The following is a 16,122-nucleotide window of genomic DNA, read 5'->3' on the forward strand; positions in this document are numbered from 1 at the left end:
TGTCCCATATCCCAGCATGTAAAGTAGATAAATACAGCTCCAACAGCAGTAGATCCAAGTTGCAACATTAACATGCGGCAGCAATATTAACATGGGAGAAGACTGAAATGACTAAGCCTGAGCACAGAGAAATGCGGAAATGCGAGCGTCATCAATTGAAAGGTTCTGTTCACCGTGATGTACAAAGCTAAAGACGGTTGCCCGTCCGGGAGCAGTCCAGCCACCTCCCGAAATTAAAAATAATACTCACAATACACATTATAAACAAGGGTCCATAGGAAGAAAAAGTCAGCACACTTGGTCATATAATGCACGAAGCAACAAGAAACTACTTCTGCCGGAGGCTGCTGTTCACTCCATGACCTCCTGTAGAAGCCGTGCTCCGCATGCTCCGGTGGATGATCTTGCGGGGAGACACTTCCCCCTGGTCTTGACTTGAAGCCTCTTCACCGGGATCACCGGCATCGAGGGGACCTGGTTCAGTTGGAATCACCTCATCCTGTGCGGCTCCAGAGGCTTTCGCCTTGTCCAACTCAACCTGCTTTTCAGCGGCTGTGCGCGCGCGCTCGTATTTCAAAGAGACATCCCCCTGCCACTGGGTTCCCAACAAACGATCCCAGAAGATGAAAAACGGCTGGGAGAAGTTGGTCTTGATACCCCAACTCTGGTGGTGGATGTCATGGTAGGCGGAGTTGTTGGAGGTGATCAACTGCAGCGGATCCCACGGAAACGCATATCCACAGTGGTCGTCTACAGTCTTGATGGTCGAAAGGGTGAAGAACCACATGCTTTGACGGCTGGTCATCCGGGCCGTGAGGAACGCCACGCCCGTTCCCGCCGTGTCCAGAAGGAATCCTTCCACTGGATGGTTGTAGAGAGCTCCAAAGGCATACGGCACATAGAGACGGTGGTGGCGAGAGTGGAAAGACACTGATGGCCAGTCAGTATGATCCAATAACGATAACGATCTGACCATGTCGACAAGACCAACGCCGACAATACTCACCATAGAGCCACCGGTTGAGGTGCATGGCCCGATGCCAGAAGTACTGCCAGGTATCGACAACGAGGACCGCCCAGGTGAACTGGATGGCTGGAATGAGATACCAATAGATGAAGCTTGCCACCGCAAGCTCCCACGTCGCAAAGGCCGGTGCCACCACTTCTGCCCCGTTGTCCAAGATCAGAGTCTGGACGAGGCCGGGATACGACCCGCCCGCCAGAATGCCAGACAAGACCGGGTATCGAGACAGATTCTTTGCAAGACGGATAGAATCGACGCCCAGCAAGCCAATCAGGGTCGGAACCGCCCTCTGGGCGATCCGGATGCGCCTGGCCCAAACCGCCACATCGTACTCTTCCCGACCGATATACTCCACCTCATCGAAATACGCGACGATCAGACCTGCCACAGTCTGGATAACCTGTTGGAAGATTACATCCTTCACTACATCGGCACGAGAGACATGGTTTCGCTTGAGCAGTTCCGCGGGCGTGTGGAGGCGATACTGGGGAAAGTAGTCATTGACGTCGATGTAGTGGAACACCAGCGAGACCACCCAATAGGCGACGACGGGCAAGATCAAGGCCAGGATGTTATCAGGGATCGGAGGGAGGAGGGGCTCGCGAGGAGTCAAGGTGTAGGACGGCAGTGGAGGGAGGTCGAGCACGATGGACGAGTTGGAAGCCATCTTGTGGTAATCCAGATGGCGGATAAGAATATCTAGTGTCGCAAAACGAGGGCAATAGGTCGATTAGGTCGATTTAAGGAGACCAACGAGGTAGCAGTGGCGCATGAGGCGAGCGGATTATTAGGAAGAGAATGGACCGATGCGGCGTGAGAGATGTAGGACGGCGACAAAGCTATAAAGAGTGATAGAGGCGAAACGAAGGAACGGTCGCAGGTGCGATCGACACTGCAGGACTGTTGGCGAGGCAGTGCGAGACGACAGATGTCTGGAGAAAGCGCGATCGACCTGAGTGCGCGTCCCAGGGGCGGTGCGACTAGATTATTATTGTTGGGGCAGAAAACATTAATTAATCTCCACCAGCAGGGAGAGGGAAAAAGACAGAAAAAGCGCGAGTCAATATCGAGTTCTGTTCAGTTGGTCATGACGTACTGTACACGCAGGATGGTTGACAACTGTGCATTGCAGCCTGGGAAACGCTTCAAGTTGTGGAAAAAGGTGACTGAGAGGACGTTGACGGTTGGAGGCAGGCTCAGCGCCAAGGTGGCGACACGGCGGCAAGAAAACGTCCGTTCGTTAGAACTCGGGTGGCCGAAAGTATAGAAACAGAATGAATAGTGCTTCACGATTTGGAGAGAAATAATAGTTTGACTCTTGCACAATTAATATTTATTTAACCGTATATTTTAGCTTTTTTTTTTCTCCTCTTTTTTTTTTCTTTTTTTTGGGTAAGGCATACCCAAGGATAGAAGACTCGACAGGAGAATGGGGGCCTAGAGACTTTTTTTGGGCCATGTTTACAACAAAGTCCACTGGTAATATAAATCTACAGATCTGTAATTCCACAAGTGATAACATCGATCTGCTAAGATAGAAGATAGATAAGGAATGTCTTTATTCAGGTAGATAGCAATGATTGGTATTTTCCTCCTTTTTTTTCTCGCCACAATGCTGTTAACCACACCTCGGGCGATGCCTCACGCCAGGCTGGAAACGCTCTAGTGGCTTTCCCCTCCCCCACCCACGCCCCGGCCAAACACCAAACGAAACGGACAAAAACTTCACCTGCCCCTCCTCTCGCTTTTCTTCTTCTCCCCTTTCCCCCTCCAGCCACGGCTCTCTCTCCTTCCTTCTCTCCTCAATCAGGTTCTACTGATCTGCTGCTTCGTGCGCTCGCCTGTGTGTTTCTGTGTTGATTTGATTTTTCGTCGTTTAATACCGTCACCATGATTATTTACAAGGTGTGTACAGTACAAGCGAAGCGAGATGCTGTTTCCATTTTTGATTGTCGCAAACACCCGCTAACATTTTGTCCACCAGGACATCCTCTCCGGAGACGAGTTGCTCTCCGACACCTACAAAATCAAGGAGGTCGACGGCGTCCTGTGGGAGACCGACTGCCGCAAGTACCTCAAGGGTGCTGAGACCTTCCAGCTGGAGGGTGCCAACCCTTCTGCTACGGGTGAGGACGACGAGGGTGGTGATGCCGAAGGCGTCCAGACCATGGTCCACGACATTGAGGAGCAGTTCCGTCTCGTCTGGCTCAAGCAGGAGGAGGGCATGAAGCCGTCCAAGGAGGCCTTCAAGGCTCACCTGAAGTGTGGGTTTTCTCTTAACATTACGTCCAAGACAAACTGACTGACTCTGTTCTAGCCTACGTCAAGGCTATCAACAACAAGCTCAAGGAGAGGGGTGCCAGCGAGGAGACCATCAAGGAGTTCCAGACCGGTGCCACCACCGCCGTCAAGAAGATCCTCGCCAACTACGACAACTACGACGTGTTCATGGGCCAGTCCATGGACGGCAATGCCATGCACGTGCTGATTGACTTCCGCGAGGACGGTGTCACCCCCTATGCTACCCTGTGGAAGCACGGTCTGGAGGAGATGAAGGTTTAAACGGGATGAAATGAGATGAAATGAAATAAAAAAGCGTCGAGAACATATATTGTCTTTTCTGTTATCATCATATCATATGAGTCTTTCGAGTCAATTTAATGTCGCTATGAAAACCAAAATATGAATAGAAGAGACACCAACCAAGAAGGAAAAAGCATGCTGCATGCTAGATGCTTTTTTGGCTCTTGGATGGATTGATTGATTCCCCCTTGACCCGATATCCGTACGGCCGTCCGTTATATATCTACAGTACATATTAATCAATCGATCAATCGATCGCCTGATCGATCTAAATTGCTCTTCGAAGATATACGACAGAAGAATCGTTACACTGAAATTTCATTCAGTATTTCACAATGTCATTCAATTCAGGTGAAGTCAGGTTCCAATATATACAGGAGTATACATACGTATGAAAAAAAAAGGTAGCCCATCATTATAAATCATCCATGGATCAATCAACCGATCGATCGTTTCGTTCATGAAAAAAAAAATATCAAAATCAGGTGGGGTAAATAAATAAATAAACTTGAGACGGAGAAGGGGAGAGGGACAACAAATAGAGGACAGGAAGAAGTAAAAAAAAAAAGAGAAGGAGGAGAAGAAGAAGGGGTAGAATCTGATGATGATGATCACATAACCCAATTATTGGACTACCTCCGATCTCACTTCCTGCTTCACCCTAAACCCAATCCCATCCCCAGGTCAGGCAAGCCCAGTCCCGCAACCGGATCCAGCTCCATCAGCTCGTCCGCCACAGGCAACTGCTGGCCAAACACCGCGTCCCACTGGTCCCAGTCGAAGGTGAGGTTCGGGTCCATCATCGACGGGGGTGTCGGTGCTGTGCTGGTCATGCTTGTAGCCGTCTGGTCTGCTTCGGGGGCAGTGGTGGTGGAGGAGTTGAATTGGAAGGAGGAAGTAGATGGAGACATCCCCATGAGGGGAGCAGGTTGGTATCCGGATTGGGAGGAGGAAGTGGTGGTAGCGGTGAGGGACTCGGAAGAGGCAAAACTGGCCAGAGTCGCATCTAGGCCCTGGTTGTACATCGCATGCGTCATCGGTGGAAGCTGGGGAGAAGGTTGGGCGGTAGGCTGGGAGGCAGGAATCGGAGGAGGGTGTGAGGACGCATATCGCGGAGACTCTTGTCGCAACGCCGACACGACCGGGTTGGGCAAGGTCTGCGCCCGCGTCATGTCGAAGAATCTGTTGGCAAAGTCCAGAAGTTGCGGATCGGGTTTACCTCGCGACGGACCATATCCGGGACGGTGCATGGCCGAATAAGATCGACTGGCATATGAAGTTGGCGAGGTAGGACGACGAGAATGCTCTTCCGAAGTCGACACAACACCGGCCTGGATCTGAGCTTGCTCGGTCCACAGTTGCTGCGGATCAAGGCCAGCCTTCTGCCACGCTTTCTCGCGCAGTCGACGCATCATATCCCATGCCTCACGACCTCCATCCTTGAGGGGCCGTGCCGTCGTGATCCCATCTTCACCGCCCACCACACCTCCATCCGGGCCAGACAGGGAGAAGATCTTGTCTATGAACGCTCTCGATTTGGAAGCTTGCGGACTGTTGGGTCGCTCGTAGAGATCGATAAGCATAATCCTAGTGCTGTGTCAGCTATCCAGTCACGATGATAAGCGCGGGCTTGAACGTACATAGTAGCGTGCATAGGTTGATGATTGCTGCAATCAAGTCAGCCACTGCTTCGTATCCATTAAGAGCAGATCTGGGCTACTTACCCAGGCCAACTCCATTGGAAGGGCTGAAAGTCGGGATCGGTAGCAAGGGCAATGAACTTCTCCATGAAACCGTGACAATGCCGAAGTGCTCTGTTCCAGTGAGCAACCAGTGAGCAACCATCATAGAGACCAGAAGTACTACATAACCGACTCACCCTTGTCTCGCCGCAGGCCATATCCGGCTTTTGGCGTTCTTCAAGAACGGCTGGTAGGCGACACAAAATGCCTAAGGCAGACTCTTGTGAGTTTGAGATTTGCAGCCATCCCCAGGTGGGATGCCTCACCTTATCAATGAACAAGGAGAGGAGGATCCTGGCCCACTTGTGGAAGGCCACCAGGACTGGGGTGTGGTATTGCTCCGCACAGCCACCTGGGCCGTCACCAGGAAGAATGCCCTCACCCGAACGGGAGCTTGCTGGAGAATGAGAGAACGACTGGGATCGGTCCGACGCGGCGGAATACGCAGAGCTACCATCTCGACTAGGAGTCCCGGGGTGCTGTGCAAGTGGTATTCGATTGACAATTGAATTCAGTTTGAACTGGAGATCCACCAGGATAGACCTCAACTCTTCCATATCCCGCCCCGTTATCGGCTTTGTCCCCAGTTGGATCTTCAAGATCCTGCGGATAGCACCTACGGAGGGATTAGTTTCACACGTCGTCCCCAAAGTATTCTTTACAGAAAGGGAAACGTACGCGCCATAATGTATTTTCCTCTCGCGCAGAGATAGAAGACATTCACCATGGACGGCCCACCACAGATGGTTGGATCGTCAGGATTATCTGGCGGTCGCAAGTTGGCAGCGACCAACCGGGTATAGTGCTCTGCCTGCGGTGTCCCCAACAGCGTATCCTTGACCTCGCTGGTCTCGCGGACATCCCAAAAGTTCTCGTCGCTGACCAACGGTGGTAGGCCGCTGGACATGGCAACCACACCATCCATATGGACAATGTGCCACCAGACCCGTCGCCGCGATTCGGCCTCATGCGACTGGATGCCAAATTGAGCAGGGTCCCGATGGAGACCCATCGTCTGTGCGACCCTCAGTGCGAGGCTGATAAAGAGACTGCTGGTCAGAGGTTCCTCCTCTTTGGACAAGATCGTCTGGACGAGGAGGAATGCAGCCAGCCCGTGAAGGGTAGGGCTGCGAGGGAAGGAGATCTTTGTCAGCCATCGGGTTACCTGCTCATTGTACATTTCCGATAGCACGGAGCGAGAAGAAACGTTGAATTCGGCCTTGATCGTACGGATAGAGATGGTGACTGAACCGCCATACCAGATGGCGTACAGCAACGGAATGAACGATGGATCAGGACACTGCTCTCCCGAGTAGCTGCTATGATCGTACCAATCCCAGAAGGCGTTGTACATCTTCAAGACAGTGGGAGGATGCACCACAGGACTAATGGCATGGACACCAGACATGAAGCCTTTGTAAAGAATGTCGCTCTGTCGTTTTGTCGGTACATTCTCGAGCATTTCGGGCTCAATCGCTTTCTCATGTGTGGTGGGAGAGTCCCCGCTAGGGAAAAGGATGGCTTTGTGGAAATGATCACCTCGACTCGACGACGTTCGTTGTCGTTGGCTGCCCCCCGTAGAATAAGAAGACACTCTTGCAGGGGATTTTATCCCTTGGTCCGCGATTGTCCCTTCATTAGAGCTTTCATCAGGAGGAGAGATGTCATGCGATCGATTCTGCTCCCTTAGGAGCTGGTTTAGCTCATTGATCTAGGAACTCATTAGTGTCTACATGATGCATTTCGAGTTCTGGCAACTCACCTCGTGCGATATGTATGCCCAGTACGTGGTTCCAACATATCTGATTGCCGTCAGAAACAAAACCACAGAATGCGTCCGTACTTCGTCCCACTCACCTAGACTTGCCTCCATCTTCCAGGCTCAGGTGACCGAGATTGAGACTTCCCACGGGATCAACAGGGTCCGTCGCCTTCCCAGAGGGGATAGGAAATTCATCGCCACTAGAGTCTGCATTGCGTCGCGGACTGCCTGGGCGAGACCCGGACGTAGGCTTTGTAGTATCCCCATTTCCCGCCGGCGCACTGGACTTTTGGATGGTCCGCCAGTCGACATTTTGGTTCATCATCCATAGTTGTCGGCTCATTTCCTCCACTGACAGGGTGCGATCTGCCTTGCTCAATCTTTCGAGCAGCGACGTGAGCTTATCCAATCGCGCCTCGATCGCCTGCGAACCGCCTCTCGGCTCCTGCGGATGTCCACGCGCGTCTCTCCATCCGCCGAAGAACGATTGCGACCCATCGGAATCAGCGTCGAGGGGTCTCGACATCTCTCTCCGCCGCTTTACTCCGTGGTATGAAGGGTCGTCTTCGCGATTGTCCGCGCCGGTACTTTTCTTTACCGTGCTGTCGTAGACGCACTCGGTGCCATTCTTTTGGCAATTCCCGCACACCGGATGGACCTAAAGTAACGTAGCTGTCAGATCTGATCCGACATCACATCGCTCTGGATGTTCTTCTTGCCTTGTCACATTTCACCTTCCTCCTCCGACACGTGTGGCAGCTGTAGCTCGCACGATTACGGGTAATCTGACGCCCTCCTCCCAGTCGGTTCGTCGGCGGCTTCGGAGTCGTCTCCGCGTGAGGCGCCCGGGATGCGGAATCGCCTAGTAACGATACATTGGAGTCTCTCTCGAGAACGGCGTATCCAGTTGGGTTACCTGTCGAGTTACGCGTCATACTGTCTCGACTCGACGCAAGGCTGCGGCGGGGTGGCTTGGCTACCACCGAGGCGCGGTCTGCTCATAGGAAAGCGACAACAGCGAGTTGAACGGATACAGATTAATTCAATCCATATAGTCACGAAAAACTCATCCGTCGACTGATGGAATTCGCGTTGTGTGAGCTGACGCCGTTGCGACCGGTGTGCTGACAGATAGTGACTGGATCCGCCAAGCCGAAGTCGATCCGCAGTCTGGGGTAATTGCGATTTGCATCCAACGATTACGAATTGCGAATTGGCTCTTGGCTTATTGTCGCCGATAACAAGGCTTGAATCTAAGGCGGAAAAGAAATTCATCCAGCATGAGTACAGACGCCAATTATTGCTAAGTATTCGTATTCTATATTCTAAGTTGGCAAATAAATTTAAATTTCGTTCCGGTGTCATTTCCTCTGGCTAGTCACAACTCAGAGAAAGCATAATGACACTCTATTCAGTCTAATGTACTGAACATTGTGTGCTCGAGATGTGTTAAGAAAGAAAGAAGGGGCTAGATCTGTCCCATGTGGACTGCAATTCAAAAGCTCCGAACCACTTCTGTGATATCCTGCTATGAAGCCAAGGACAATCAAAACTCGTCATCATCTATTCCTCATACCGGTGTCTATAGCCGATATTCAGCAGTCATGATCGAAATCATAGAATACGCAATAACGCCGACCCGCCATGCAATATAGAAAAAAAAAACCCTTGTCCAGAAAACATAAATAAATATCGAAGAGACTGACAAAGTGTAATCGATTCATGCCTTTGCCTTCTTCTTGTCTTTTTTCTTTTTCGCGTCCCCACCACCGCCACTGGATGACTCTCCTCCCATCCCTGGCATTCCTGGAAAGCCTGGAAATCCGGGCATGCCTTGCATCTTCTCCATCTCAGCCATAGCCTCCTTGAACGGGTTGTCGCTGACTCCGCCGCCGCTATAGGCCGGAGAATGGATGGGGAGGATCTTCCCAATCTTCCAGCCCCGAGGAGCTGGAGGCGCAGGAGGCAGTTTCTCCGGCATGGGAAGACCGTGGATTTTCAAGCGGTAAGGGGACTGTTCCGTGGTTGGATGGGCTTGTAGGTACTGCGCGACCAAGATGTAGAGGTGGTGTTCTAGGAAAGAGAATCATGAGTCAGTACAAAGCCGTATCAATCAGACGCCTAATGGCAGGATGACGGGAGATAGACGTCGGGACATACTATTCTTGATTCGAGGATTGACCGGGTTCCCATTCTCGTCCTTCAATAATACTCGCACCCGGCCAGGGTTGGCCCAATCCTTCGGATGCAGCTTCTCCGGCTCAAATCCCACTCGCAACCCGAGCATCTGGACCGCATCGAGAATGTCTCTGGCCAGCGGGTTCTCGACGGCAAGCTTGCTGCTGACCTTGCGCCCTTCGGCGCGCGAGCGCGTCTTGTCAAAGTACACAGGATACAGACATTGGAAGTGCTTTGGAATCTCCCGGGGAGCCTGCGGCTGTCTCATGCTCCCAGGTCCGGGAGGGTGCATGATGGAGGGAGAGAGGATGGACTCTCGAGCGAAGCGGGCGGCATCGAAGTCATCGGAGGGGGCGACTTCTTCGGGATCTGAGTCGGACATTTCTTCGACGCGTTGTTGCGATATGGAGCGAGTTGGGTGTCTTTTCAATAGGCCGCAGTAACCCAGTAAATCACGCGATCAACTGAATGGGCGTTGTAGCTAGTTGAAGCAAAGGTGGCAGCTTGCGTCTCGTGCGGGAACGAATTTTGGTGGGTCAAGCCGGTGCGGAGGGGACTAACTCCAGTTTGCGCGGAGTCTCGATCTGCAGCGGTATTGAATGCCGGCTAGCACCAGCCAAAAAAGAGTCGAAATTAATAGCTTTGCATTTAAACAAAGGTATAGTTTATTGTTTCTAGGTCGCCCATTCTCTCTCTCCCTCTTTTTTTTTTCGCGGTGCTTTCGATCGACTTGTACCAATTACTAGCACACAGGTAATAGCCTCTCCATACCTACTACTAAGTAGTACTGTACAAAATGATCCAATAGCAGACCAGCACAAGCCAATATTTTTCTTTTCCTTCACCTTCTCAGGGACATATCCTCATTACGGAAAAGAAAATGCTGGACAACATCGCCGTCCTCGGTTTTCTATCCGACACTGGCGCACAAACTTCCCGCTCTTCGGACTTCTCCATCCTAGCTCCTCCATGATAACCACATCCTCCAGTCATAATCGATTGACTCACAACTCCAAGCAGTCCAAGGGGGGAAAGGATATCTCCGGCTTTTGGTCCTCGGCGTTAGCGGCCAAAACGACCAATCCTCGGCTCGGGTTCTCTATCTCGGCATGCCGAGTCTGCATTATTAGTCTGGAACTCTGGGGACTGGCCAAACCAAAAGCCCCGCATGGAGGAGTATCCAAGATGGTTGATGAGGTGGTTGCGTTCATGTCCTGGCCATCTATAAAATGGCAGTCAATTCCCTCTGTATACAGACAAATGGTCTTTTTCAGATACGAGAATCCCTTACTGCTTATATATATCTACAGTCTACCTAGGTACTGCTCTCCTTCCTGACTTGTATACTTCTGAATACCGACATATACACATACAGATACAGGTTGAGCTGAAGGGTTATCTTTCACTCTGTGGTGCACTACTTCACAATGGCCTCCTCTGTTACCTCCCAGCAAGACCAAATCGTCCAGCAAAGCGCCGTGCTGCACCGGAACATCCACCAGGTCCCCAAACAGGCTGTCCGCGGCAAAGGGAGCTACATCTTCCTCGAAAACGGGCAGAAAATCCTCGATGCCACCGGCGGCGCGGCCGTCTCGTGTCTGGGCCACGGAAATGAAGAAGTGAACCAGGCAATCGTTGCGCAGATCAACCAGCTCTCATACTGCCATACGGCATTCTTTGGCATCAAGACCTTTGAAGAGCTGGCTACCTTGATGGTGAATTCTACTGGGCGAAGGCTGACTAAGTTGTTTGTTATCAGCTCAGGTATGAAGAAAGCAGGAAAAGAAAGAATTGTGAAATTGCACTCACTGACCATGTGTACTATACTTAACAGGCTCCGAAGCAATGGAAGCTGCAATGAAACTCGCACGGCAATACTTCCTCGAACTGCCCACTCCACAGCCGCAACGGACACGATTCATCGCCCGCAAGCAATCCTATCACGGGACCACCCTAGGCTCTCTCTCCATGGGGGGCCATGTGAGCCGACGCGAGCTCTTCGAGCCGTTGCTGCTGCCGAACGTCTCCCATGTGTCGCCGTGCTACCCGTATCGAGGGCGTCGAGACGGGGAATCCGATGCGGATTATGTTGCGCGTCTGGCGGATGAGCTGGACGCTGAGTTTCAGCGCGTGGGACCGGAGACGGTTTGCGCTTTTGTCGCGGAGCCTGTAGTCGGCGCGGTATGTACCCTGCCGTGCTAGAAGATAGATCTTATTGCGACTCTTGTCTCTGGTATGTGAACTGACAGCATTTCAGGCCCTAGGCTGCGTCCCTGCCGTACCAGGCTATCTCCGAGCCATGAAAAGCGTCTGCGAGAAATACGGCGCCCTCTTCATCCTCGACGAAGTAATGTCCGGCATGGGCCGCTGCGGCACGTTGCACGCATGGGAACAGGAGGACGTCGTCCCCGACATCCAAACCATCGGCAAGGGCTTCGGAGGGGGATACATCCCGATTGCGGGTGTCTTGATTGGGGAGCACGTCGTAAACACCCTGGACAAGGGCACAGGCGTCTTTCGGCATGGGCAGACGTATCAGGGCCATCCGGTGGCGTGCGCTGCGGCGCTGGCCGTGCAGAAGATTATCCAGAAGGAGAACCTGCTCGAGAACGTCCGGGCCATGGGTGCGCTCCTGGAGTCGGAGCTCAAACGCCGTCTGAAGGATCATCCCCATGTCGGTGATATCAGAGGACGAGGTCTATTCTGGGGTGTACGTTTGTTTATTTGCCTCCCTCCCTGAGTTCAATTTTGAACCTGCGCCTAACTAACGTGCTACAGATCGAATTCGTCAAGAACAAACAAACAAAAGAGCCCTTCGACCCCAAACTGGGCATCTCAGCCCTCGTGCAGAACACCGCCTTGGAACCGGAATACGGCATCTCGCTGTACGCCGGGGCGGGAACCGTCGACGGCGTCCGTGGAGACCACATTTTGATTGCACCGCCGTACAATACGACCAAAGAGGAGATTGAGTTGATTGCGTCGCTGACGCAGAGGGTTATTGAGGATGTGTTTAGAAGGATATCCGCCTGACTGACTGAATAAAGGGGATAGATAAATATATTATATAGCGGAGTAGATGGAAATTTGAAATTTGAATTGGAAGTATCCATTCACTTTTGTCCATATCTATACTATATCTATCTTGATATGCAGGTTCATTCCACCTCGTTGGCAACTTGTTTGAAATTCCAAACTGTGACTGTATGGGGAAAGAAGAGAAACATCATAATGAGACACAACTCCATCAGAAAATACCCCAAACCCGATCTCCGCGTTTTATATTTTTGTAGGCTGGGCGTTGACACATGATCCAAATTACAAGTAGTACAGATGACCATAATGTAAAGCATTGCCTCGTGGCTAGAGGAAGTGTTATTGTAATGTACATCAACATCATGCATGCATGCTCATGCTTCAGCACCAACAGGTTCCAGCTTCTTCTCTTCCATGAATTTATTATTCCCAACTCCATTCCCGTTCGTGGTGTGCGAAGAGACTGAAGAAGACGGCTTCTCCCCAGCCCACATGCTGGCAACCGTCTCGACGGCGCGCTCAACGACCACTCTGACCCGGTCCCGGAGGACGGGGTATGAGCACTCCACCTCGAGGTCCTCCAGCCAGACGCGGGCGACATGCTTATCCACCTTGATCTCGATTCCGGGGACGGGAATACCCAACGCGTGAAGACGGGCTAGTTCTGCGGCTTCTGCTTTGGCCAGCTGTTCCTCGTCTTCCTCGTCCTCTTCGGTCTCCTCCTCCTTGGGCGTGGGCTCAGCAGCGCCGGACTCTGCAACACCGTTCTGGAGTTTGGTGGATTTGGAAGCCAGACGTGGTCGCTCGATGGGAGCAATATTGGGTCCGAACTGCGCCTCGAGCATCATAAGAAGACGTGCGAAACGCTCTTCAGAGTCTATGTAGGCATGGGGATTGGGAAGCTCAGGGGCATCATGGTCGTGCCGCTTTTGCTTGCAGGATTCTGTAGATAGACGGGTTAGTAAGTGCTTGTCAAAGGTGTCCTGGTTCCCTGTCGACGGTCACTCACGTTTCACAGATGCAGGGCTGCTTTCGACGGTCAGAAGGACTGCCATGACCGCATCGGCAACCCCATCATTCATCATATTACCCTCCCATTCTAGTTCGACCTCCCGCGTCCGCGGCGTGTACCTCACAATCACGCAGCCCATGACCAAGTACGTCTCCTTCTCCGCAAATGTGATCTCCTCATCTGCGGCTTCCTCTTTCTCCACTTTTCCATTCACATCCGCTCCGTTGGAGCCACTGCTGTCGGCATTTTCTTTTTTGACGTTCTGATCTGGAGCCGAACCAATCCTTTCAATTGCACCAAATGTGCTCTCCAGTGCCCACTTTATTAAATCAATACTGGCGGAGTTGAGAGTGATGTGTTGTTTGCAGGTTATGGTCGTTGTCGTCAGACCAGCGTACTCACGAAGATCATCTGGTGCCATCAATGACAAATCAAACCCATTCTGCACGAGGACGCCAGTCATGAGTTGCGACTCATCCGATTGAGATGGTGGCGCAACCTCCGCCAGCTTGCCAACAACTTTGGCGATCTTATCCTTCTTGAACGGGATCCGAACCTCTTCGCAATTGGCTGGAGTATAGACTTTCACCTTGACGGCTTTGTCTGCATTGAGACTGAGAAGTTTGGATTTCAATCGCATCATTTGATGCTTTTCTCCGTGGACCAGGATCTATTTCCCAGTTAGATCAAATGGAGAAAAACTAAGAAGAAGAAGAAGAAGAATAAGAAGGGACGAAGAGAGGAGAAAAGAAAAAGGAAAAGAACAAAGACGGAGGGGGAAAGAGGGAGATAGGTGATACATACAACAACAGGAGCTCCAACTTCCTCAATAAAGTTCCTATTTTCCACACCATCCACATGAGCAGCAAAGCTGATTTCATCGACTGTACACCTTCTCGGAATCATGACTTTCTGATCGTCATCTGCCGTCGGCACTCTGCGACCCCCTGGGCCTGACGATACTCTTGCCATGATGGCGGGAATCTGTTCCGGTTCATTGAGAAGCTGCTTCGCCATTGTTCCCTCGACGCTGTAGCCGGTCATGATAACGCCATTGCGTTCACTTGGTGCCCATCGCTCGAGAAGCTCTCTGCTCGTGCCGGTCTGGAGCATACCAGGAGACGCAAGCATAACACAACTCCCGACGTCATCGAAACGCTCCAGGCTCCTAAGGCTTCGCACAAACTTGAAATCCCAAGGACCAGCACTGACGTTCTTGCTACCACTGGCCTCAGCTTCCGCCATGCGCTGGCGGAAGAGACGTTTGATGTTGTCGTTCATCGCCCCAATATAGGTCTGATATACCACCATACACCTTCGTGCCATATTTCCGATGTAGTAGATTGGGATCTTCTGGAGTTCTGGATGCCGCTCCCAGTATTCGTCCAGGATCAAAAGCAGTTCCTGAGCGCGACCCAAGGCGAATACTGGCATCAACACTCTGCCTCCACGGTTGAGAATCCCGGTGACGGTCTTCATGAGTGCTGCTTCACGTTCCAGCCGAGGTGGATTTGAAGAGATACCGAACGTCGACTCCGTAATCAGCACATCGATCTTGACGCCCTTGGGTACCTCGGCAGGAATCAGGTGACGGTCCTCCTCTCGAGAATAATCCCCAGTGAAGAGTATATTGAGGCCAGCGATCGAAATTAAAAACATCGCCGCTCCCAGAACGTGACCGGCAGGAAACGGAGTGATCCGGATACTGTTGATGGTATGGGTCGTATAGAAGTCGATGGCTTCTATTAGCGGTAACGTCGAAAGGTGATCATGTTCCGTGTATAGGGTGGTTCGCTGATCGGACGATGAGGAGGTATTGCTGACCCGGACGTTGTCCTGAATAAGCCATTTGTAGATTGCCTTTGTTGCATGCGTCATGAAAACGCGACCCTTGAAATTCGTCTTGCTCAAGACATACGGAAGGGCAGAGGAATGATCGACATGGAAACTGCACAGATACAGAGCCGAGTATTAGCGGTTGTTGCCATGAAGTTTCAATACTCAAGAAGCTAGTAGCAGCAACAAGATGTAAGACACAAGGAATGCCTAAGAGGTCGATGACAGCCATGTGAATACAAAAGCGTACGCAGCTGGATGGTTGATGAGAGCTCAAACAATTTGCATTGATTTTCTGATCTACATGTAGCAGATTTGGGCATCATTTGTTGAGTAAGGGATTCCCAATCGTCATCGACAGCTGTCTGGGCAGTAGCCATAGAACCAACGCCCCTCACAGAACGAGAACAGTCTTCACTCCTCACGGGGACCATGTGTGTACCATAAAAAAGCGATCGAAGGAGAAAGGAGAGGACTACGTACTGGCTTATCAGAAGTATATCCACTGTGCTCAAGTCGAACTCGTCGAAGAAGGGTAGAGCGGCAAAACCTTCTTTGGCAGGATGCATCCCGGCATCAAGCTGTTTCAGAAGATCAGTTCATGCTCCGGAGCAGTCATTCAGCGATTTCATCATCACTCACCATGACCGTCTTCCCCTTGTACTGAATGATATGACACGAACGCCCGACCTCATTGCCACCTCCCAGGCAGTAAAAGACGAGCTCGTCTGACGGGTCGACAGGCTCATCGTCGACGGGAGCTGTCATAGCCGACGCCTTGCGCTTTGTCGCCATGGCGAGCCAGGGTCCGTTGAAAAGGAAAGAAAATCTAGAACTTGAAAGAAAATATCATAGACTCGTGAATCAGTAGAAACAGTAAGAATAATGATACAGAATGAGAAGCCGACAGAATGGTCGGAGAGCTGCGACAGACCCAACTGGATTCGAT

At 51.6% G+C, this 16,122-nt stretch overlaps 6 protein-coding genes across 6 annotated transcripts; 2 read left to right on the plus strand and 4 right to left on the minus strand.

Moving 5' to 3' along the window:
• Positions 1-328: 328 nt before the first annotated feature.
• Positions 329-1,691, minus strand: VTN77DRAFT_3209 (uncharacterized protein; the record flags this gene model as incomplete). The annotated part of the gene is made up of 2 exons (XM_069419133.1): positions 329-930; positions 1,007-1,691. The coding sequence occupies 2 exons, from the start codon at positions 1,689-1,691 to the stop codon at positions 329-331; spliced, it is 1,287 nt and encodes a 428-aa protein (XP_069278739.1).
• Positions 1,692-2,914: 1,223 nt separating this feature from the next.
• On the plus strand, positions 2,915-3,586 carry VTN77DRAFT_3210 (uncharacterized protein; the record flags this gene model as incomplete). Its single annotated transcript, XM_069419135.1, has 3 exons — positions 2,915-2,929; positions 3,009-3,288; positions 3,342-3,586. 3 exons carry the CDS (start codon positions 2,915-2,917, stop codon positions 3,584-3,586), a joined length of 540 nt encoding a protein of 179 aa, XP_069278740.1.
• Positions 3,587-4,263: 677 nt separating this feature from the next.
• Positions 4,264-8,046, minus strand: VTN77DRAFT_3211 (uncharacterized protein; the record flags this gene model as incomplete). Its single annotated transcript, XM_069419136.1, has 9 exons — positions 4,264-5,194; positions 5,248-5,274; positions 5,332-5,421; positions 5,487-5,557; positions 5,616-5,965; positions 6,028-7,060; positions 7,112-7,151; positions 7,207-7,769; positions 7,831-8,046. The coding sequence occupies 9 exons, from the start codon at positions 8,044-8,046 to the stop codon at positions 4,264-4,266; spliced, it is 3,321 nt and encodes a 1,106-aa protein (XP_069278741.1).
• Positions 8,047-8,831: 785 nt separating this feature from the next.
• Positions 8,832-9,671, minus strand: VTN77DRAFT_3212 (uncharacterized protein; the record flags this gene model as incomplete). The annotated part of the gene is made up of 2 exons (XM_069419137.1): positions 8,832-9,184; positions 9,272-9,671. 2 exons carry the CDS (start codon positions 9,669-9,671, stop codon positions 8,832-8,834), a joined length of 753 nt encoding a protein of 250 aa, XP_069278742.1.
• Positions 9,672-10,716: 1,045 nt separating this feature from the next.
• Positions 10,717-12,322, plus strand: VTN77DRAFT_3213 (uncharacterized protein; the record flags this gene model as incomplete). Its single annotated transcript, XM_069419138.1, has 4 exons — positions 10,717-11,053; positions 11,124-11,470; positions 11,547-11,999; positions 12,068-12,322. The coding sequence occupies 4 exons, from the start codon at positions 10,717-10,719 to the stop codon at positions 12,320-12,322; spliced, it is 1,392 nt and encodes a 463-aa protein (XP_069278743.1).
• Positions 12,323-12,699: 377 nt separating this feature from the next.
• Positions 12,700-15,968, minus strand: VTN77DRAFT_3214 (uncharacterized protein; the record flags this gene model as incomplete). Its single annotated transcript, XM_069419139.1, has 5 exons — positions 12,700-13,268; positions 13,335-14,007; positions 14,142-15,285; positions 15,657-15,754; positions 15,816-15,968. The coding sequence occupies 5 exons, from the start codon at positions 15,966-15,968 to the stop codon at positions 12,700-12,702; spliced, it is 2,637 nt and encodes an 878-aa protein (XP_069278744.1).
• Between the last annotated feature and the right edge of the window lie 154 nt (positions 15,969-16,122).

The sequence above is a fragment of the Rasamsonia byssochlamydoides genome, assembly GCF_041956645.1.
Source record: "Rasamsonia byssochlamydoides strain NRRL 3658 unplaced genomic scaffold VTN77scaffold_22, whole genome shotgun sequence".
NCBI lineage: Eukaryota > Fungi > Ascomycota > Eurotiomycetes > Eurotiales > Trichocomaceae > Rasamsonia > Rasamsonia byssochlamydoides.